Source organism: Mobula birostris, chromosome 6 (genome assembly GCF_030028105.1).
Source record: "Mobula birostris isolate sMobBir1 chromosome 6, sMobBir1.hap1, whole genome shotgun sequence".
NCBI classification, from domain to species: domain Eukaryota; kingdom Metazoa; phylum Chordata; class Chondrichthyes; order Myliobatiformes; family Myliobatidae; genus Mobula; species Mobula birostris.
Window position 1 is genome coordinate 40,135,794 of NC_092375.1, and position 24,101 is coordinate 40,159,894.

Sequence of the window (24,101 nt, forward strand, 5' to 3'; positions counted from 1 at the left end):
ACATTTCAGGTCGAAGGCCCATTGTCAGAACTTGAACTGCAAGGGTGTTAATAACTTCCTAAAATAAATCTAATGTCACCTCAATATGCACTTCGATTAGGTACCATATCCAGTATTCCACTAAGTCAATCCCTTCTTTACTTCCATATCACCATAAATTGAATCACAAGCCTGATGTGTACAATGACACAATGATTCTTAAATTAAGGGATACTACTTTCAGGAGAAAGTCAACATTCTATAATACTTGTTGTAAGCAAACTAGCTGGAAACAAGCTAAGCCCAAATTCCATAAATCCAATCTCAATTGTGTTTTATCAATAATAAGTATATTCCTCCAGTCCTGTATCAATATTTTATCAGGTACTAGCATATTTCACATGGCATTGTTCACAGTGAATTTAAAAATAATAGGCCAGACTTTAGTTGCTCAGGGAATCCTGCAGTGTGCTACATCAATTAAACTTGTAGAGGTTTTAAGAATATTTTCTCTAAAATGTTGGAAATCAAAGCTGACAATGCAGTGAGAGCAAGAGAGCATTTTCAACCTTAGTAACAATTTTCTTAAAACAATTTCCTTACTTTATAGAGCATGAAATAAAAAGGAATGCCTGAGTGTAAGTTAAATTGGATGAATTCAATATCAAGTTAGATACAACAAAATATGAAAGTGGAAAGATTGAATACAGTGAAAAACGTCAGAAATTCTGAATTATTTCAATTAGAAGTGAAAAAAGTATGAAATAAGTAAAACTTCAAATTTCTTAAAACTAGAAATTCCACATTTAACACACTACTTTCAGGACAAGAGCAATAGGCCTGAGGAAAGCCAAACAAGAGCGGTAAAATGATACAGGCCAGATCACAGACATTCATTTAGCTACAAATCATCAGGAACATGAAAGTTACGTCAACGTCAAAGAGAAAAAAAAGTAAGACCAACAACACAACAGAGGACTATGCAGGTTGACTGGTGTGTACAATATTCATCCAGCATACTTTGGTGCTGGACCCTCACATTTTCCAGACCATTGGATGTTATTTCAATTAATATTCAAAAACTTTTTTAAAGAAGATGTTTTCAACCTTCAGGAAGTCAAGTTAGCTGGAGGAGCCTACAAACATAGAACAGTACAATACAGAAACAGGTCTTTTGATCCACATCTGTGCAAACCATTATACCAAATGAAACTAGTCCCATCTGCCTGCACAGTATCCACATTCCTGCAATGCCTTCCTTTTCATTGGTCTGTCTAAATGCCACTATCATTCTGCTTCCACCGCCACCTCTGGCAGTGTGTTCCAGGCAACTACCACTCTCTGTACAAAGAAACTACCCCATCCATCTTCCTTAAATTTTCCTCTTTCTCACCTTAAAGCTACATTCTCGAGTATTTGACATCTCTACCCTGGGAAAGAGAACAACTACCTACCCTATCTATGTCCTTCCTAATTGTATAAGCTTCTATCAGGTGTCCTCTCTGTCACCAATGCTCCAGAGAAAACAATCCAAGTCTTTCCAATTTCTCCTTTTTTCAAATATTCCTCAAGCCAGGCAACATCCTGGTGAACCTCCTTTTCACCATCTCCAAAGCATCTACATCCTTTCTGGAATGGGGCAATCATAACTGCACACGATTTTCCAAGTGTGGATTAACCAAAGGTTTATATAGCTGCAATGTGATGTCTTGATTCCTATACTCATTGCCTTGAATGATGAAGGCAAGTGTGCCATATATAGTGCCTATAAAAAGTATTCACCCCACCCTTGGAAGTTTTCATGTTTTATAACTTTGAATTCCAGTAGATTTAATGTTGCTCTTTTGACACTGATCAACAGAAAAGACTCTTTCATGTTAAAGTGAAAACAAGTTTCTACATGATTATGATCCTCTCATATCCCTTTTGCCAATCACCTGTCCAGCTCTTGGCTCTGTCCCTCCCCCTCCTGTCTTCTCCTATCATTTTGGATCTCCCCCTTCCCCTCCCACTTTCAAATCTCTTACTAGCTCTTCCTTCAGTTAGTCCTGACGAAGGGTCTTGGCCCGAAACATCGACCGTACCTCTTCCTATAGATGCTGCTTGGCCTGCTGTGTTCACCAGCAAATTTGATGTGTGTTGCACAAGTTTCTACAAATTAGTCTAAATGTATTACAATTATTAAACACAAAATAACTGCTTGCATAATTACTCACCCCCTTCAAGTCAGTATTTAGTAGATACACTTTTGGCAGCATTTACAGCTTTGAGTCTATGTGGATAGATCTCTATCAGCTTTGCACAAATGGCAATGCAATTTTTCTCCCATTCTTCTTTACAAAACTGCTCAAGCCTTGTCAGATTGCATGGTGATCGTGAGTGAAAGGCCCTTTTCAAATCCAGCCACAAATTCTCGATTGGATTGAGGTCTAGACTCTGACTTGGCTACTGCAGGACATTAACTTTTAAGTCATTCCTGTGTAGCTTTGGCTTTATGCTTGAGGTCATTGTTTTGCTGGAAAACAAACCTTCTCCCAAGTCACAGTTCTCGTGCAGACTGCATCAGGTTTTCCTCCAGGATTTCCCTGTATTTTGCTGCATTCATTTCACCCTCTACCTTCACAAGCCTTCCAGGGACTGCTGTGATGAAGCATCCCCATGCTTCACAGTAGGGATGGGGTGTTTTTAATGATGTGTGGTGTTTGGCATAACCAAAAAGCTCCATTTTGGTTTCACCAGACCATAGATCCTTCTTCCAATTGAATTCAGAGTCTCAAACATGCTTTCTGACAGTGGCTTTCTCTTTGTCACTCTCCCATAAAGCTGAGATTGGTGAAACATCCAGGAAACGGTGTATGTGCAGTCGCTCCCATCTCAGCCACTGAAGCTTGTAACTCCTCCAGAGTTGTCATAGGTCTCTTAGTGGCCTCCCTCACTAGTCCCCTTCCTGCATGGTCATTCAGTTTTTGAGGACAGCCTGTACTAGGCAGGTTTACATCTGTACCATATTCTTTCCACTTCTTGATGATTGACTTAACTGAACTCCAAGGGATATTCAGTGGCTTGGAAATTTTCTTGTTTCCATCTCCTGTCTTGTGCTTTCAATAATCTTTTTGCGGAGTTGCTTGGAGTGTTCTTTTGTCTTCATGGTGTAGTTTTGCCGGGATACTGACTCACCAACAGTTGGACCTTCCAGACACAGGTGTATTTTACTACAATCAATTGAAACACCTTGACTGCACACAGGTTTATATATAGTTAGGACTCCTTAACTAATTATGTGACTTCTCAAACCAATTGGCTGCACTAGTGATGATTTCGCATGTCATATTAAAGGGGGTTAATACTTACGCAATCAGTTATTTTGTATTTTATATTTGTAATTAATTTAGAATACTTTGTAGAGATCTGTTTTCACATCAACACGAAAGAGTCTTTTTCTGTTGATCAATGCAAAAGAAAGCCAAATTAAATCCACAATGATTCAATGTTGTAAAACAATAAAACATGAAAACTTCTGGGGGCGGGGGGGTGAATGCTTTTTATAAGCACTGTAGCTTCACTAACAGCCTACCTGTTTATGTTGCTACTTTCAAGAAGCTATGGATCGCTCTCTCTGCACATCCTCTTAAGTCATTTACTGTCTCTGTTCCCCTTACATTTGACCTCCCAAAGTGCAATTCATCACACCTGCCTGAATTAAACCCCATCTGCTGTTACTCGACCCATATCTACAACTGATCTACATACTTAGCGAAACTTCATTATCCAGAAATACACCATTTTTTGTGCCATCTGCAAACTCAATCAAACCATATACATTTTCATTCAATCATTTATATATTCCAGAAACATTATATATTTCAGGCACTGAACCCTTGTTAAGGCATCAGGCCCTGATGGTGTACGTGAAAAGGCACTGAAAATCTGTGCCAACCATGTGGCGGGATTGTTCAAGGACATGTTCAATCTCTCATTGCTGCAGTCGGAGGTTCCCACCTGCTTCAAAAGGGTGATAATCATACCAGTGCCCAAGAAGAACAGGATGTGCTGCCTCACTGACTATCATCCAGTGGCACTACAGTGATGAAGTGCTTTGAGAGTTTGGTCATGCCAGAATCAACTGCTGCCTAAGCAAGGGCCTGGACTCACTGCATTTGCCTATCGGCACAATAGGTCTATAGCAGATGCAATCTCATTTGCTCTTCACTTGGCCTTGAATCACCTGGACAATAGCAACACTTGTATCCAACTGCTGTTTATCGATAGCAGTTCAGCATTCAACACAATCATACTCTCAGTTCTAATCAAGAAGCTCCAAAACCTGGGCCTCTGTACTTCTCTCTGCAATTGGATCCTTGACTTCGTCATTGGGCAACCCACAGTGTGTGCAGATTAGAAATAACATTTCCTCCTCACCGATAATCAACACTGGTGCAGTTCAAGGGTGTGTGCTTAGCCCACTGCTCTACTCTTTCTACACTCATTACTGTGTGGCTAGGCACAGCTCAAATACCATCTATAAATTTGCCAATGACACAACTATTGTGGGCAGGGTTTCAGATGGTGATGATGAGGAGTGCAGGAGCGAGACAGATCAGCTGGTTGAGTAGTGTCACAACAACAACCTTGCACTCAACGTCATTTGGACCAAGGAGTTGATTGTGGACTTCAGGAAGGGGAAGTCGAGGGGACACGTATCAGTCCTCCTCGGAGAAAGGGTGAGCAGTTTCAAATTCCTGGGTGTCAACATCTCTAAAGATCTCTCCTAGGTTCAACATAATGATACAATTACAAAGGCGGCACAAAAACAACTATTAGGAGTTTGAGCAGACTTGGTCTGTTACCAAAAACTTGTAAATTTCTACACATGTATCGTGTAGAGCATTCTAACTGGTTGCATCACTATCTGGTATGGAGGAGCCACTTACTTTTTTGTTTAGATCCAACTCATGATATTGCCAATTTCAAACTACAGGTGTCCCCCGCTTTTCGAACGTTCGCTTTACGAAACCACACTGTTACGAAAGACCTACATTAATTCCCTGTTTTCGCTAACAGAAGGTGTTTTCACTGTTATGAAAAAAAGGCAGCGCGCGATAGAAAGCAGCACGTGCCCCGAGCAGCCGCTCTCCCCTGGATTCGGAACGGGATTCTCGCCAGCATTGCTTAAACACATGCCTGTGAGCAGCCGTTAGCAAGATGAGTTCTAAGGTATCGGAAAAGCCTAAAAGAGCTCGTAAGGGTGTTACACTTAGTGTAAAACTAGACATAATTAAGCGTTTCGATCGTGGTGAACAAAGTAAGGACAAAATGAGTTTGGGTTGTGGAAGTTGACGAAGATGATGTTGAAGAGGTTTTGGCATCCCATGACCAAGAACTGATAGATGAAGAGCTGATGCAATTGGAAGAGGAAAGGATAACAATCGAAACCGAATACAGTAGCAAACGGACCAAAGGTGAAGTCATCCAGGAACTAAACGTGAAGCAGCTGCGTGAGAATTTCGCTGCAATGATAAAGTACAACTTTAATTTTGAAAGGGTATGTCGGTTTAGGGCATATTTGCAGGATGGTTTGAGTCCTTACAAAGAACTGTATGATAGAAAAATGCACGAGGCTCAGCAGTCAAGCAAGCCTTCCACATCAGCCACAGCAGATGACGAACCTCGACCTTCGACATCGAAGCAGGCAGACATAGAAGGTGACCTGCCTGCCCTGATAGACGATGAGATGACACCCCCGTGTCCCACCACCCCAACCCCCAGGCCGCGGACTGATACCGATTCGCGGAGAATGCAGTGATAGCCGGGAGGCACACAGCACATCTTTAAGAAAAAAAGCTGAAATAAACACGCTAATTAATTACGTGCCGGGTGGCTTCCCGGCCACCGCTGTACTCCTGCATGCTTCACAGATCGGTATCGGGTCGTTGCCCGGAGGGTGAGGGCCACTGCACCACCCAAACTCCGACGAGTCAGCCTAACACACCATCATTAGTGTGCTCGTCGCTATCCCAATTCTGGTAAGTGATACTACACTGTACATACATTATTTCTACGTTATATCGGAGGTGTATTTTTATGTGTTATTTGGTATGATTTGACAGCTTCATTGCCTAAAGGTTACTGGAGAGAGTGTTTTGCCAACAGCGCTTGCGTCAGATTTTCTGCCGAGAGCACTTGCACTGTGTTTCTGCCAACAGCGTTTGCGTGAGATTTTCGCTAAGGAGATCTGTGCAGGCAATCGTTGTAGAGAAGTACTTCTACTTTATATAGGCTGTGTATTTATCATATCATTCCTGCTTTTACTATTTGTTACTGTTATTTTAGGTTTTATGTGTTATTTGGCATGATTTGGTAGGTTATTTTTGGGTCTGCGAACTCTCACAATATTTTCCCATATAAATAAATGGTAATTGCTTCTTTGCTTTACAACATTCCGGCTTACGAACCGTTTCATAGGAACGCTCTACCTTCGGATGGCGGGGGAAACCTGTATCCCTTTCTCGAGGATCTTCATAAACAAAACTATGAGGGGTATAGATAGGGTAAATGTAAACAGGGTTTTCCCACTGAGGTTGGGTAAGACTAGAACTATAGGTTAAGAGTGAAAGGTGAAATGTTTAAGGGAAACCTGCGGGGGAACATCTTGTGAGCTGCCAATGAAAGTGGGGAGGGGGTGGGGGGGGGTTGTGAGTTTGAATGCAACACTTAAGAGAAATTTAGATCAGTACATGGATGGCGGGGGTATAACACCATAAGATACAGGAGCAGAATTAGGCCATCTGGTCCATCGAGTCTGCTCTGCCATTCAATCATGGCAGATCCTTTTCTTCTATATCCTCTTCAACCCCAGTTCCTGGTCTTCTCCCCGTAATCTCTGATGCCATGTCCAATCAGGATCCTATCAATCTCTGCCTTAAATACACCCAATGACCTGGCCTCCACAGCTACATGTGGTAACAAATTCTGCAAGTTCACCACCCTTTGGCTAAAGAAATTTCTCCACAAATCTGTTTTGAAAGGGCGCCCCTCTATCCTGAGGCTGTGCCCTCTTGTCCTGGACTCTCCCACCATGGGAAACATGCTTTCCACATCTACTCTGTCTAGGCCTTTCAATATTCAAAAGGTTTCAATGAGATCCCACCTCATCCTTCTTAATTCCAGCCAGTACAGACCCAGACCTTTCAAACGTTTCTCGTATGATAACCCTTTCATTCCTGGAATCATCCTTGTGAACCTACCCTGGACCCTCTCCAATGCCAGCACATCCTTTCTAAGATGAGGGGCCCAAAACTGTTCACAAGACTCAAGGTGAGGCCTCACCAGTATCTTATAAAGTATGGAGGCCAATGGTTCAGGTGCAGGTCAATGGAATTAGGCAGAATAACATTTTAGCACCGAGTAAATAGGTCTAAGGGCTATTTCTCTGCTGTAGAGCTCTATGGCTCAATCTTCTAATCTCTTGGTTCTATGACTGGCAGCCAGGGAATCCAACAGATAAGCCAAGTGTTATAATTTCTATCATGAAACTCCATACTTCCTTTCACTGGCTAAAAGCAAAATCCTGAATACCCATCTATTTGAACCAGCATTTTGTTATTCTTTTTATTTTCATGTCTCTTGATTTGAAATTTTGGCTTTAATTTTATTCCAATATCATGAAGTACCATACAACAATTTCCTGCTTTGAAGGCACAGTATAAATAATGCAGTACACACTCTAATTACAATCAATGAAACAAAGATGATAATTAGTACTTTGAAATTCAACTAATTTGTTTATTTAAAAAAAGAAGGGAAGAATGCTGTCTCTTATTGTAAATGGTTTAACTGTTGGGGGGAATTAGAATTTTTACATTCAAAACTCCAGTAATAATGAAGTAATTATCTTCTTTTAAAAATTAAACAATTTCATCTTCAAATAAGGCTGACAAGACATCCTCCCCTTGACTTTCTTTTTCAGTATTTTCAAATGTTACTAATTAGTAGGTATGTACTGCCTAAATACAGACATTCAGGTGAAAATTGAAATTCTAATTGCTCCAAAATTCAAACAATATGCCTGAGGGTTACCGTTACTGATTTCCTTCCCCTCCTCTTCAAAACACACATCATTCCCTCTTGGATTTAGCTGATAGATCAGAATATCTAAATGCTATTTTAGATGGATGTATTGACATTCTAACTTCTAACTTTGGATGGAGTTTGGCTCATGGATAGCAATAACTTATCAAAGATCACCCTCCCCCCCAACAAACTGACCATTGTTTCTATCATTTGGCCCATATAAACTGTATTCCGCATTCTCCCCATACTCAATTGTGTTTACCATTCCTGTTGTTCACTTTAAACTAAAAACAGCCGAAAGAAAAACAAATCAGGTCCAGGCCCTGATATCCTTCTCTTGCCATTTCTTATATCTTCTGATCTTCATTTTTTTTCTCTTCTTTCATGCACTGAGCAACCATATACTTCAAGAATTTTACTCAACTTGCCTTTTTCAATTTTCAATTTACTATCCTGCCTGCCATAAAGTTTATCTTATTCATATTCATGGTCACTCTCTTGATCATACCAGGTCCCATTAACTCTCTCTTCCTATAGTACCGATCATTTCATACATCCATAACTTCAAACCACCTTTCAGAGTCACATCTTTCTGTATCTTCTCCAGAAAAGCTCTGCCACCACTGGCAACAACAGCACTGTTGAGTCTTCTCTCCTTTATTTTTATCAGTCCAATGTTGACTTGGTTATCCATTTGCTGGTTTTTATCCACGACAAAACCTATTCCAACTTTCAGACTGATTGTTCCCCATTACAGTTATCGAGTACATACTCAACTGGTCTAAAGCATTATCATGTTGACTGCCTGCATCAAGTAGAATTACTGTACATATCACTCTTCTCTGTCAAAACCATCCATTGCTTCTAGAAAGTACTGGAGATGTCCCATACTATTAACTTCTATTAAAACTCTGATGTGATGGATACCCCTCTGTCTATGTAACAGCAATTGTAAGGACCTTATGGAAATTTTAGAGAGGTCATTTATTCAGCTTGATACCATGCCGAACTTTCATCTGATATAGCTCACACACTCGACATCTTTCCAGCTAATTACAAATACTTAACTGCTTCCTGGCCATCCTATTAACCAGTATCAGTACCAGTTCCTTCTTCATTACTAGTCCTGTCTTTTAAACTAGTGATGTTAAAACTTCCTTCAAAAATTAATCTCCAATTTCTTTGTCCTTGCACTTCCCCACCCCAGCTACAATGGTTTTCCTTACTAAAGTTTCTGTATACATTTACTTGCCAGTTCCATGCTTATTCTTGATTGAATTTCCTCTCTTCAGTATCACAGACACAGACTAAGCATACTCACTAACATTAACTGTCATTTAAGGTGGCAAAATATTGTGTGAAAGATTTACTGAAAGTCTGAAGCGAAATGAAATAATGTTTTACATCAAGATGTGTTTACAGACAGAACAAATTGAACATATAACAGATATACTGAATATTTTGAACACTTTCTGTTTTTACCTCCATACTAAACTCATCCTTACTGGATACAGTTGACTGAGTTCAGGTTCCACTAAGGAACTTCAGCACAAAATTTAAACCAGCACCTTTGCTGTACCAAGGGAACAGGGTAATGCCACAGGTGACATCTTTGAAAATGAAATGCTAAACTTAGATCTTGTTTACCTTTTAAAATGGACGTATAAGATCCCATGGCAATCTTTCAAAGGTGTCCCAGATGATATTTATTTCTTAACCAACATCGTTAAGCTGATTATCTAGTCAATATCACATGATGTTTGCATAACTTGGCCCTAAGAAGTTTAGCTGCTGTATTTCCTGAATTACAAGTGAACATGTTTCATAAATACTTCAGCTACAAAGCAAAAATGTTCTTTCATTTCTGTTTCTCCTTGATTTCGTGTGAATTGTTTGTATGTATGACACAAAAATTGCAAATAATAACCTATCTGTAACTTTGTTTGCATATGCCTGACCTGTTTGAAAATTTCATCCTCCTCCCTTCTGCACCTCTCCTCCACTTGACGTAAACCACTCTCTTCTGCTTCTCTGATCCGCCGACGGCGCTCAGCTAGCATAACCATTGCATGAATGCGTCGCTCCTCCTGTAATCGCTGAAGCTCCTTATTCAGGAAGTCAAACATATCTGCAAGTACACGACCCTCCACATGTGCGAGATAGTCTTCCATTGTAGAATGCTATGAGAAAGAAGAAAGAAATATACTATCTATAATCTGTCATATCTAGCTTTAAAAACTGCCATTTACAAATGTTTAAAAGTTTGATCTAGGCAAGAGTTAGTGTTTTGTATCTATTCCTCTGAGTTAAATGTCAACATAGACCAGTAAAACACAGGAATGAGCCCTTCAGCCCATGATGCTGTGCCAAACTAATTAAGCTAATGATACCTAATACTTCTGCCTGTACTGTACTTGGTCCATATCTCTCCACATTCTCTACATATTCATATGCCTATCTAAAGAGTCTCTTAAATGTCTCTGCTGTACAGTATCTGCCTCCATCACCACCTCTGGCACTGCATTTCAGTGCATTTTGAAACTTCATCCTCATCTTAAATACATGCCTTACGTTTTGAACCTCAGCAATAGGTACAACTGTTTACTTTGTCTATTCCTCTAAGAAGTTTATAAACTTCTATTAGGTATCCCTTCAGCCTCTGCTGCCCAGAGAAAATAACTCTAACCAACAAAGAGGTTGTTTAACCTCTTCTTATAGCAGATGACCTCTAATCTATGTAGCATCCTGGGAAACCTTCAGAAACACAAAAATGCTGGAGGAACTCTCCTCTACTTTATGTAAACCACTCTCTTCAGATGAAAGGTCTTGGCCCAAAACATCGACTGTTTATATTCCTCCATAGATGCTGCCTGACCTGTTGAGTTCCACCAGCACTTTGTGTGTTGTTTCTCAAGATTTCCAGTATCTGCATCGCTCTTGTATCCTGAAACTTCTTCTGCACCCTCTCCGTAGCTTCCACATTCTCCAATACTGGGGCAATCAGAATTGAATACAATACTCCAGAAGTAGTCGAACTAGAGCTTTATAAAGCTGTATCATAAATTCCTGACTCTTGAGCTCGACTAAAGGCAAGCACGTCATACACCATCTTTACCACCCTATCGATTTGTGCGGCCACTTCGGACTTGGGCCCTGAGGTTCCTTTGTACATTAATTTAAAATTGCCAAATGCCCTTAACTTTATTTGATGTGCAGCATTCATTTACAGGTACTAAATTACCATTAAAGCATCCAGAAATAAAGGCACACATACATTCTGTGATATAAACATACCACCAGTTACAAAAGGAAACCAAGAACCATATATGAAATCTGCTGCAATGTCCCAAGGCAGCTTGATGACTTCTTTATCAAGCTAGTTTGTCTGTAAACAAATTAACTCTAGGTCAATGATATTCAGGAAAACCATGTCTTCTAATTAAGTGCCCTTAAAGCAATATTTAGACAGCAGCAAACAATGCATTTTAAAAATATGATTACCTGAATATGAAGCACATTTTGTTCTCAATTTGCAGGATTTATGATTTTTAAGTGGCCAATGTCTTCAATATATAATATTCTGTTTGATGTACAAAGCTATCCTTCTATATAACAAAGTAAGCATGACAATGATTCAACAATAGTTCACATCAAATGTTACCAATTTTTTGCTTTACCTTGTGTTGCTTTACGTCTCGTTCTTGCTGCAAGGCTAAAATTGTCTGCTTTTCTGCTTCCTTCACTAGCTGCCTGTCCTCCTGGAGTGCATGAGTAGTGCGAAGTTCCTGGAGTAGCTCAATACGTTTCTCTTTGCCTTCGAACATCTACAGAAATATTGGTATGTTAGTGTTATCCCCCAATTCCAAGATTACCATTATTATCTTTAACTTCAACCTGTTTTAGTCCATCATTTTAGTTCCACAGTGTGCCGATCAAATGATTGGACTGCACACAGAGTGTAATTTAAATGAAGCCATCTAGATATCCCTTGATCGTTATGCATTATGTGTTGAACAATGACAATTCAGTGTTGCTCTCTTCTCACAGTTTGTAAGATATAGCTCCTCAGGTTTCTTCAAAATACAGAACAGTGTATGGTGATAAATTTCAATACTTAACAATAATATCTATTATCATCCGTAAAACCCGATATAAAAACTTACCATATTCTGAATAGCTCTTCCTCTTATTAATTTCTGCAGGTAAATGATAGCTAGTTCTTTTTCTTCCTCTCCCTGAAATAATGAGAAATTGCCTTGGAATATAGGAATAAAAACACGATATTGCTTTTACATAGGGCCCAGATATTAAGAGTTTAAATCCTACCATGGCAGCTGTAGAATCTATTGAATAATCTGAAATGTAAATAAATAATTTAGCACTGATGGTGATTACAACAATAAGAGTTACTGGATGACTGTAAAAACCTAGCTGGATTACAAATTTCCTTCAGGCAAGGAAATCTGCCATCCTTACCTAATCTGGCCTATCTGTGATTCCAATGGTAGCCCAAATTCCCTCTGAAGTAGCCCGGTATAGCTATGTTTAAACAGAAGAATAAGAACAAATTCTACAAACACCATTGGCACCAAACTTGGACACTGCAAAGACATGCCCAGTCCAGATAAACTTTCACAGTTCTTTTCACAAATATCTAGGGCCTCATGGTCATTTGAAATACCTGGCCCACAGACTGTTTTTGTAATTGCCTAATATAGTCGTAATCCTAGAATGATAACTGGAAGACAACGTTCCAGACCCTGACATCACTATCCATGGTTACATTCTGTCACACCAACAAGATGGACCTACTGGAGATGGGAAAGCCCTTAAAATCCACAACATTAACTCCAGACCTCTTGGAGTCTCATAACATCATTTTTCTGGATTACTGGGATCTCTTCTGGAGAAAGTATGTCCTATACAAAAGTGATGGGCTACACCTGAACCTGAAGGGAACCAATATCCTTGTGGGCAGTTGTAGGGAAAGGTTTAAACTAGTTTGGCAGGGGCACCGTAGGAATAGGGCTGTTGGTTTACAAGCAGGGATAATGTATGATGAGACTGTCAGGAAGGACAGGCAGATGATAGGGCAAAATTTTAGTCAGTGGGATTGGTTGCAATGTAAAAGGGGGATAAAATTGAAAAGGACTGATGGTGTTATATTACAAAGCATGCAGTATATGGAATAAGATAGATGATTTTGTAGGGCAGTTAGAGATTGGCAGGTATGATGTTCTGTGGGTGTTATGGAGTCATGACTGAAAGACAATTAATATCCAAGGATACACAATCCATTGAAAGGACAAGCAGGTAGGCAGAGGAGCAGGAGTGGTTCTGCTGGTAAAAATATTAAATCAAATCTTTAGAAAGAGGTGACATAGGATCAGAAGATGTAGAATCCTTGTGGGTAGAGTTAGAAACTGCAAGGGCAAGAAGACCCTGAATGGAGTTATTTACAGGCCCTGAAACAGTAGCCAGCATGTGGTCTATAGCAAGAGATGGAAAAACCATGTCAAAAAGGCAATGTTACATCAGTCATGGAGATTTTAATATACAGATAGGTTAGGAAAATCAAATTGATGCTATATTTCAAGAGAGAGAATTTGTGGAATGACTTTGATGGCTTTTTGCTGTGTAATGAACTGGATATGATTAGGGAGCATAAGGTAAATGAACACTTAGGAAACGGTGATCTTAAAATCATAATATGATAGAATTCTTCCTGCAATTTGAGAGGGAGAAGCTAAAGTCAGATATATCAGTATTACAGTGGAGTAAAGGCAATTAGAGAGGCATGGGAGCAGAGCCAAACTTGATTGAAAGGGTATACTAGCAGTGATGATGGCACAGCAGGAATGTCTGGCATTTCTCAGTGTCTGGCTAATTCAGAAGGTGCAGGATAGATGTATCCCGAAGACAAGGAAGTATTCTAAAGGCAGGATGACACAACCATAGATGATAAGTCAAAGCCAACATAAAAGCAAGAGAGGGCAAATAATAGGGCAAAAACTAATGGGAAGTTAGAGGATTGGGAAATTTTAAAAAACCAACACAAGGCAGCTAATAAAACATGGGGGAGGGGGTAAAGAGTAAAAGAGAGGCGAGAGTAGATATTGGACTGCTGGAAAATGACACTGGAGAGATATTAACGGGGGATAAGGAAATAGCAGATAAACTGAAGTAATTTGCACCATTCTTCACTGTAGAAGAGACTAGTAGTATGCTGAAAGTTCGAGAGTGCCAAGGGGCAAAAGTAAATGCAGATGCTAATAATACAGAGATGGTGCTTAGTAAGCTGAAAGGTTTGAAGTGGATACGTCATCTGAACCTGATGGACTACAACCCAGGGTTCTAAAAAATAGTAGCTGAAGAGATTGCAGAGGCATTAGTGATTATCTTTCAAAAATCACTACATTCTGGCATGGTTCTGGGGGACTGGTAAATTGCAAATATCACTCCACTCTTCAAGAAGGGAGGAAGACAGAAGAAAGAAAATTGTAGGCCAGTTAGCCTGACCTCAGTGATTGGGAAGATGTTGGAGTCGATTGTTCAGGATGTGGTTTCCAGGTGCTTGAAGGCACATGATAACATAGGCCTTAACCAGCATGGTTTCCTCAAGGGAAAATTTTGTCTAACAAGTCAGTTGGAATTCTTTGAAGAAATAACAAGCAGGATAGACAAAGGAGAATCGGTGGATGTTGTGCCCTTGATTTACAGAAGGCCTTTGACAAGGTGCTGCATGTGAGGCTGCTCAACAAGGTAAGAGCCCATTCTATTACAGGAAAGACAGAGCACTGGCTGATTGGCAGGGGGCAAAGAATTGGTATAAAGGGATCGTTTTTGGATTGGCTGCTGGTGACCAGTGGTGTTCCACAGGGGTCTGTGTTGGGACAGATTCTTTTTATGGCAAAGATTTGGATGATGACATTGGCTTTGTGGACAATACAAAGATAGGTGGAGGGACAGATAGTGTTGAGTAAGCAGACAGGCTTCAGAAAGACATATCAGGAGAATGGGCAAAGAGGAGATAGATGGAATAGAGTCAGGAAGTGTATGTTCATGTACTTTGGTAGAAGGAATAAAAGCATAGACTATTTTCTAAATGGGGAGAAAATTTAAAAATCTGAGATGCAAAGGGATTTGGGAGTCCTTGTGTAGGATTCCCTAAAGGTTAATTTGCAGGTTGAATCGATGGTGAGGAAAGTGAGTGCAATGTTAGCATTAATTTCAAGAGGTCTGAAATATAGAACCAAAGATGTAATGCTGAGGCTGTATAAGGCACTGGTGAGGCCTCACATGGGGTATTGTGAACAGTTTTGGGCTGCTTAATTAAGAAAAGATGTGCTGACATTGGAGAGGGTTCAATAGAAGTTCACAAGAATGATTCCAGGAATGAAAGGATTATCATATGAACAGTGATTGAAGGCTCTAGGCCTGTACTTGCTGGAATTTAGAAGAATGAGTGGGGATTTCGTTGAAACCTATCAAATATTGAAAAACGTAGAGTGGATGCAAAAAGAATGTTTCCTTTGGTGGGGGTGTCTAGGACCACAGCATAGCCTCAAAATTGAGGACTGTCCATTTAGAAAAGAGATGAGAGGAATTTCTTCAGCCAGAGGGTGGTGAATCTGGAATTCATTGGCACAGGCAGCTATGGAGGCCAGGTCATTGGGTGCATTTAAGATGGTGGTTGATAGGTTTGTGATTAGTCAGGATGTGAAAGGTTATGGGGAGAAGACAGAAGAATAGGAGTTGAAGAGGAAATGGATCAGCCTTGAAGAAATGGTGGAAAAGACCCAATGTGCCAAAAGGCTTAATTCTGCTCCTATGTCTTAAGGTCTTTTTCCCTGGATGGCAATGGGTGATACCAGAGGATCAGCTTTTAAGGTGAATGAAGGAGACATTGGAAAGTTTAGGAGAGATATCACAGGTAGTTTTTTTTTACACACAGAAATATAAGCACCTTGAATGTACTGCTGGGAGTGGTGGTTGAAACTGATACATTAGAAACATTGAAGAGACCCTTGGATGGACACATGGATGAAAGAAAAATGGAGGGTTACGGCTATGTCGGAGGGAAGGGTTAGATTGATTATGGAGTAGATTAAAATATTGTGGGCTAAAGGGCACATACTGTAGGGCAAGGAAACTTCCTCTTGATTACTAGCTTCTGATAAGTCAGTACTCCCATTGTTGAACACCACATGTGAAATGTGCAGAAAGTAAGAGGAACACAGAATGTGTTTGGGCAGGGTACTTCAAGCTTAGCTTGATAGTGCCAGCATTTTGCCTGCTGTCCTTGTTTTAAAGTTTTATTCTTTCAGTTGTACAGCCTGGTCTGCTGAGCATGTTGAAGTAACATTACTCAAGACTTCAACGTTCAAAATAAACTTATTATCAAAGTATACTTATGTCACCATATATGTACTAACTTGAGATTCATTTTCTTGCTGGTATTTACAGAAAAATAAAGAAATACAATAGAATTTATGAAAAAAATAAGCAAATACAGTACTGACAAAAACCAACGTGCAAAAGAAGACAGATCATGTAAATAATAAAAAAGCTCAATAAATAATACTGAGAACATAAGTTGTAAAGTCCTTGAAAGTGAGATTATAGATTGTGGGGTCATTTCAGCGTTGAGGTGAGTAAAGTTCTTCACGCTGGTTCAGGAGCTTAATGGTTAAAGGGTCATAACTGTTCCTGAACCTGGTGGTGTGGACCTAAGGCTCCTGTAGCTCCTGTCCGAGGTCGTAGTGAGAAGAGAACATGGCCTAGATGATGGATGCTGCTTCTTGAGGCAGCGCTCCTTGTAAATGACTTTATCACCTTAGCAACACATTACACAGACAGCGCTAAATGGCCTCATTATTTACCTTATCACAGAAACCCTCTTGTCCCAGCCTTTGTCATCACCCACTTCCCCGCTTCCTAGGTTCTCTTTTTCAAACTTGATGAAGGGACTTAGACTTGCAATCTTAACTGTTTCTCATTCTGTAGTTACTGACCGACCTGTGGGGATTGTTATGCCTTTTCTGTTTTTATTCCAGCTTTCCAGCATCTGCAGTCTTTTTGATTTTCATCATGTAGCTACTTGACCATGGCAATTAGACCTATCCATGGAAGCACTGGTAGAAATAATTCCTGCCAGCTCATGTCTTCATATTGAAAATACTCTTCATTGAGTGTGTGTCATTATAGTTGTGATAAATGGGATAGCCTTAGAAAAGGTCCAGCAGCTCAATGTTGGATATTTATGAGGTATCATAAGCAGAATATCAGCAGCAATATAACTGCTGCAATCTTTATATTCATGGATCAGCATAATCCTCACTCAACCACTACTAGGGGGTCAGTCCTCATTTATTGAGGAATGCAGAAAGGCAGCAGGGAACATATCTAAAAATGATCAAAATGCCAGCTTAGTGCAGCTGCAGCACAACCTAGCTGTACATGTGCTGAACAGCATGAGAAAGACAGAGCCAAGCTATTGAATAACCAACACATTGGTCATGAATGCTGGTGGATAAGTAAACACGTAACAGGAGGGGGCGTCTCCAAGAATATCCACAGTTTCAATCGTGCCTGAACTATTTTGTGTGTGCTACAGACAAGACTGAAGCATTCACAATCATGTTCAGCTAGGAGTGCCAGATACAGTACATCATCATTCTTGGATTCTTCTTGATATCCCACCATCACAGAAGCCAGTCTTTAACCAGTGCAATTCACTTAATGTGTAAAGATGACTGGAGCACTGGAAACAGCAAAGACTTAGACCAAATAACATCCTTACTGTATTTTCAAAGATCTATACTCCAGAATTAGCAGTACCTCTAGCCAAGATATTCCAATATTGTCATAATATTGCCATCCAACGTGAACATTTGCCCAAAAAGATTCTGTTCACAAAACAGGATGTATCTAGTTCAGCTAATTATTAGCCAATCAGTCTCCTCTCAACCACCAGGAATGTGATAGAAGATATCACCAGCAGCAGTAGTTAGGTACTTACTAACACAGACACAAGAGACTGCAAGTGTTGGGATCAGGAGTAAATAAAAAACTGCTGGAGGAACTCAGACATTCAAGCAGCATCTGTACAGGGGAATGGACAATTAATGTTTTGGGTGAAGTTCCTTCAGCAGCTTGCCTTTTTATTTGCCAGCCCAGGATTTCATCTGCTTCATCAATGATCTCCACTCCCTCATGAGATACATAAATGAGGCAGTGCATGCTTGCATGCAGCTGAACTGTTTTCCTTAAGATGGCGCCATCATGCAATATTTTGTCAAGGAACACTGGTTCAGGTTTGTACTGAACCGTCAGTAGTGACTTGTTCGACTGCCAACATTTCCTCACTTATAATCATCACCGTCAGGATTTTCATATGAATGTAGATGTCCTAAAGTTGCTGCTAACTGTATATATTAGTTTTTTCTAACCTAAGATCCAGGCAATGGGAACACAAAATTATTGTATGACCTGGCCAGGGTTCTTTGGTTTGGGGAACTATATAAGTACTTTTATATTTTTTTTAACATTAGTAATTGAACAATGTTCAATAGGTTTGTAAATTTTCTGATGAAGTAGAATGTATTCTGACACCGCCCCCCGTTGCTCAATGCAATGTCTTAGAAGTTGCCTGAATTGAGACAGCTCCTTTTAGCAAAATCCTGCTGATGGTTCCACATGACGCAAATACAAAATATCATAAACTTGTGCCAAACCCAGCTGCCTTGTTTGTTATCTGCAGATTCTGGACTTGTAGATCACAGCAGATCTATAACTATCTCTGGAGTACTGTCATCATTCAATATCTTATGTATTTGATATATACTCCTCAACAAAAAGTGACTGGTAGATATCTCTTCGTTATTACATATATTGTAATTTCAATTATAAAATATAGATAAAGTTCAAGCGCCAATCACAAAATGCCAGCAAAGAATAGACAAGCAGTTCAGACTTCCACATTTGCACAGGAATCCTGAATTTGCTGGTGCATGGTGAGAAATGGCTGCAATATGGCAGGATTTCCAGCATGCCCTGGCCCGTATTTACTACATTATCACATAGCTTCTGAAAATCAAAAAATAGTTCCCTCTCATCTGCCCTGTTAGACAGATCTACAAAAAAATCTTTTTGTTAAACATAATTTTCACTTCACAAAACAACATTAATTTGTTTATTAATGTTATTATTTTCTTTAAGTATCCTGTTATCACAACCTTGCAATGGATTCCAGCATTTTGCTACCAACAGACAGCAGGCAAACTGATTTGTAGTTCCCTATTTTCTTCTGTGTGTCTTATTATAACATAGAAAAAAGTGCAGGAGTGGGCTACACAACCTTCTGAGCCTGTCCCATCATTTAATATTACTAGAACTTATCCTCCATAGCAATGCCACTTAAGGGAACATTAGATCAACCTGAGCAGGAAACATGACTTGTCAATCAAGTTAGATGAAAATTGGTGAAGAAGGTTTGTGTGAGGCATAGACATCCAGTCAGTTTGGTTTGTGATCCCTCTTGGACGAGTGGCCTTTTTTGGTAAATGCAATGTCGTGCCATTCAAGAATTCTTGTTACGCCAAACCAAGATCTCCAGTCTTATTATTTATACGTCAAACTCTGTGATGTTCATATTTTTATTTTAAGGATGAACTGTCTTGGAAAATAAATTGTTGAAAAAATAGTTTTGCCTTTGAAGAGTAGCTTCGTCCTTACCTCAGGTGGTGGTTCAACTGTTGGCGTTGGAGGACAAGGAGCTGGCTTAATAATCTTGTACAAAAAGCGGAGAGGCTTTTCCTGCTTTTCACCTTTAAATTTTGCATCCTGTATGGCCTGAGTTTTACAGATAAAGATGTTGCTAGTTTACTTCCCACTACTTTTAAGTATTCAAGATATGATTAAGTTCACCATCAGTAAATCATATACTTTATTAGTGCAAAATATACTTCCTACATCTAGCTCATTAAAAATAATAATATTTTCACAACAATGTTCTCCAAGTTAGTAGAAAGGCATGTGCTGGAAGGAGGGGTAAGAAAGAGAGAAAAGAGAAGATAACAGGAATAGTAAACATAGATGGAACAATCTTCATCAAAATGGTTCACTGAAGTGCTGCTGCTTAGGGAAGTGAAGGAGAGGTATCATGCCCAGACGATGGTTGTGGCAGGGGTGAGGAATGCCAATATTGTTCACTGGGACCAAACTTCTCTTGGATGGGTGAGGAAAAATAAATGATCAAAGCTTTCTCAGTTAGAGCGAGAGAAGAAAATATCAATGACCATACCCATATAAGCAGTGAGCTAAAGGGAGAATGTTGCTCAGTGAAGTAAACGAAGATGGATGGATGGGAAATGCATGAGTTTGGTGTGTGGAAGGGGGCAGCGGGGGGGTAGTGAGGAACCAAACTGAGAACAAACTCAATATTGGGAGCAATGACAGGAGAAGAAGCAAAATACTTCCTAAATGTGATAGTTCAGCCCTTGCTATAATTTTACTGATTGGTGCCATGAGTTTAATTAACTTATAGGAAAAAATATATTCTACCAAAGAATGGAGTAAGCTATTCACAGCTTTCCACACACTGAAATATTATAATTGTTGTAAAGTAGGTTGAATGTCTTATTATGAAAAACACAAAATTTTGCTTTTTTTCATTTATTGCTGTTTTTCAATTATGTGGTTTCACTATTTTTTATCATTTAGTTTTCCTCTCTTTCTTGACATTCCAAGTGCCATTTGATCTCTCTGGTGGACTTTCAGTTTCCAACCACAAATTCTCTGTTACTGAACTTCTCTCCTAAAATGGCAAGCCTATCAGGCGACAACAGATTAAGCAATTATACTATAATGGCTGCAATAACTGGCCTAGTAATTCTTTTGCCATAAAATAAATTTAACAAGCAGAGTGGGAGATTTGTGCCTTTTTCTCCCATTCTTACTCAAATCTCATTTTCTACCATGCTCTTCAAGAAAGAGTTTGTGCTTCTTTAGGAATGCCTAGTACCTTGAATTCTTCATTACAGGACATTCAGTTGACTATCTAATGAACTGATCCTATATTATATGCCATCAAGGGTAATTTATTTTAAAGGAGAGGTCAGCATTGTCTTAATCTCACTTTGTGGTTCCATGGTTATCTTCAGCTGGGAGCAAGTTTCCAGATTTCACAATGACTCAAATTCCTCAGTTGACGAAGTTACGATTACCAGACAGATACCAAAAACTTTCATCTTAACAAAGTAGAATCAGCAGGAACTAGGCAGAGTGAGAGGTAACAAGAATGTACCATCGTAGATCTGGTGCTAGTTTGGCTAAGCAACACTTGACAATATCAGTACTGCAATATGTCCATACTCACGAGAGGCTCAGTCTGACAACAGATACATAAGTGCATGTATGTTTTGCACATAAGAGAGCACACACACATACTAGTTATGTGTCCCTCCCTCTATCTCGCATACTCATGATTGCAAGAACACGAACACAATTCCACCAAGTCAAAAATCTCTTGTCAATACATTAGTTATTTCTCCTCTTTCTGCACAATAATATTTTAAAGAATGGTTACCTGACTCAAACTGTCGGGTGCCCTTTCTAGACACAATTCCTTAATGCCAGAAACCAACCCATTTCTGGTGACCAAGAGCCAATAACTCATGAAAAAAGCTTTTTGGTACTCATCCAAAGTTCAGAGTTGTTACTGTTCCAATTCAGTGCTGCCAGCAAGCTTCCCAGCTGATCTGCAAATGACTCCCAAGCGAAGGCAAAAGAATTTGATTTTTGCTTCAAGTGTAAATGGAGCACATTGGGGCACAGTGCTTTCTAATCCAGTTCTGTGAGTTAGCCACAGTGCTTTCTATTCCAAAAGGTGTGTGGCACTTTCAGTGGGTAAGAGCTACAAACATCTATTGATGTCTATGTGAACTGGATTATCACATGCATGAAAGTCATAGTAAGAATGTTGAATGCAGTGTGAAATAATTGTTTTGCTGGGCTACACTAAAGATCATTGTAGAAGAAAGAAGTAAATGCTATATAACAAAAATCCATAATTGAATGCTTGTATAGATGAATTCCTCAAAACTCATAAAACTAACTTTACAAAATCAGAGTTGATAACCCCCCACACTTGCATCTTTTCACCAAATGTACCTTATGAAGCTTAGCCAATTCCATTTCCTTGCGAGCAGAATACTTCAAGAAGCCGTCCTTTGTTGTAAGTTTTGGTCTCTGAATTCGTATACGTGGTTGAATAACAAAATCAGGCAGCGAATCCTCCAAATCTAGCAGACCTAAAGCATTTTTTAAAATGTGCAGTACAGGCCTGCAGTAGCTTGAAACCATTAATAAACAATAAATCTCCCTTTCAATTATTTTGAAGCAGAGCTTAAGTAAACACATTTTTTTCTTTGTGCATTTTGTAATTTGGCTTGTAGAACATGTGGATATCCTTTAACTTTGCAGTGAAGTTATCAGGTCACTGGGATCTTTCACATCCATTCTGCAGGCACACACAGGATTTGTTACTCAACAGAATGTGAATACCTGGGATGTGATTTGCTGCTTTTTGTTGCTTTCTCCTTCCTTAATTAATTTTAATACTGGGAGAGGAGGGATGTACAGCTTTCCAATATGCACCTATGCACATGCCAGTATCTGCAACATAATTGTGTAGAATATCTGCAAACCAGATAATGATGATCAGTATGTAGATGAAAATACCATCAGGATGCCACATATAAAGGCTAGTAAAACTGTTCTGTGGCTTGGGCAGCAGAAGTATGTGGTTGAATGGAAATACTATAAAGTAAAATCAACTAATTTAAAAAAATGACATGGCACCTCTGTTTATATTAAGCATCTGTCAAAGTTGGGTACGGTTATCCCTATGTTGAGATATAATGGCTGGTGTGGCTGGCTGGACAGAGAATATTTCGAAAAGCTGGATGAACTGACCATCCCTGTAGTTGCACTCCTATGAATATAAACACTTCACACAGAGCTAGCATTCCCACAGTTTCAAAGATGTCCCTTAAATGATAGTACAGAATCAGACTGTACACAGTTGCATTCACTATTTCAGAAATTTCACAGTGACAGGAGATTTTTGCATGATTGTAACATATAAAAACAGTAAAAGCATTCTTTTATCTGTCAGCTCGGGCAATTTTCGTCTGGAATAATAGGTGGCTGGAACGGCTTAAATACCCTACTAACACCAAGCACTGACCTGATTAAACTGTTAAGAGACTGCTTAAATATACAAACTTGTCCTTAAAGCCCAGCTACAAACCTGTTCAAACAGGCAGAGTGTGATTCCCAGATTTGTACCAGGCAATTAGCAGTCTACACTAGGTTCTTAAAGGGAAAAATCAGAAAACAGTATTTTTATATTGTTTTATTTTTGGACTACGTCCAGTTTAAAAAGCTCAGCCTGTCGTTAGCGTATATGAAGCTGCTCCTGAGTAACTTCTGACCCAGTCCCAAACTTGATCTATCAATTAGCCTTAGCATGAAAGCCGATCAATTTCTATCCCCTCACTAAAACAATCTGCAGTGAAATGTCTATTTAGTACCTATGTACCAGAAGCAATCAAATCAAATATAAACTAAAAAATGACTCAAGTTTCACAGTATAATTGCTAAAATTATAGCCTGCCCAACTGCAAGTAGCTGAAGCAGTGCACCAAATCATTTGGTTGTGTGTCACTATGGCCAGCTTTATTGTTGCCTGGGGCCTGCTGCTGAATAGGTATTACACACTTTTTCATGAATGAAAATGTGTCACTCAGGAGTGGAAACATCAGGGAAGGGAAAGATGAGAATTATATGCTGAATTTGGAGCTAGTGTTGTGTCAGGTAGTCGAATGGATAAGATGTTGAAATACGGTGTGCGCACGGATTTGTATTGTAAGGTGATCATGAAACAGAACCAACTCAAGGTCTTGGATCAGGGAAAGGGGGCTGTGTTGGTAATGAGTAGTGAAGCTGAGAGAGAGATGAAGATCAAGGCCACCATTAGGAAGAAGGTT

The 24,101-nt window shown here is 39.5% G+C and overlaps 1 protein-coding gene across 1 annotated transcript in view; it reads right to left on the reverse strand.

Moving 5' to 3' along the window:
• Positions 1-24,101, reverse strand: part of cfap91 (cilia and flagella associated protein 91) — a 75,242-nt gene that overhangs the window by 9,750 nt on the left and 41,391 nt on the right. The window contains exons 11-15 of the mRNA XM_072260293.1: positions 22,222-22,361; positions 19,786-19,902; positions 12,213-12,284; positions 11,727-11,873; positions 10,008-10,229 (exon numbers count right to left, since the gene is read on the reverse strand). Of these exons, the coding sequence (XP_072116394.1) occupies positions 10,008-10,229; positions 11,727-11,873; positions 12,213-12,284; positions 19,786-19,902; positions 22,222-22,361 (698 nt within the window). The remainder of the gene's footprint in view (positions 1-10,007; positions 10,230-11,726; positions 11,874-12,212; positions 12,285-19,785; positions 19,903-22,221; positions 22,362-24,101) is intronic.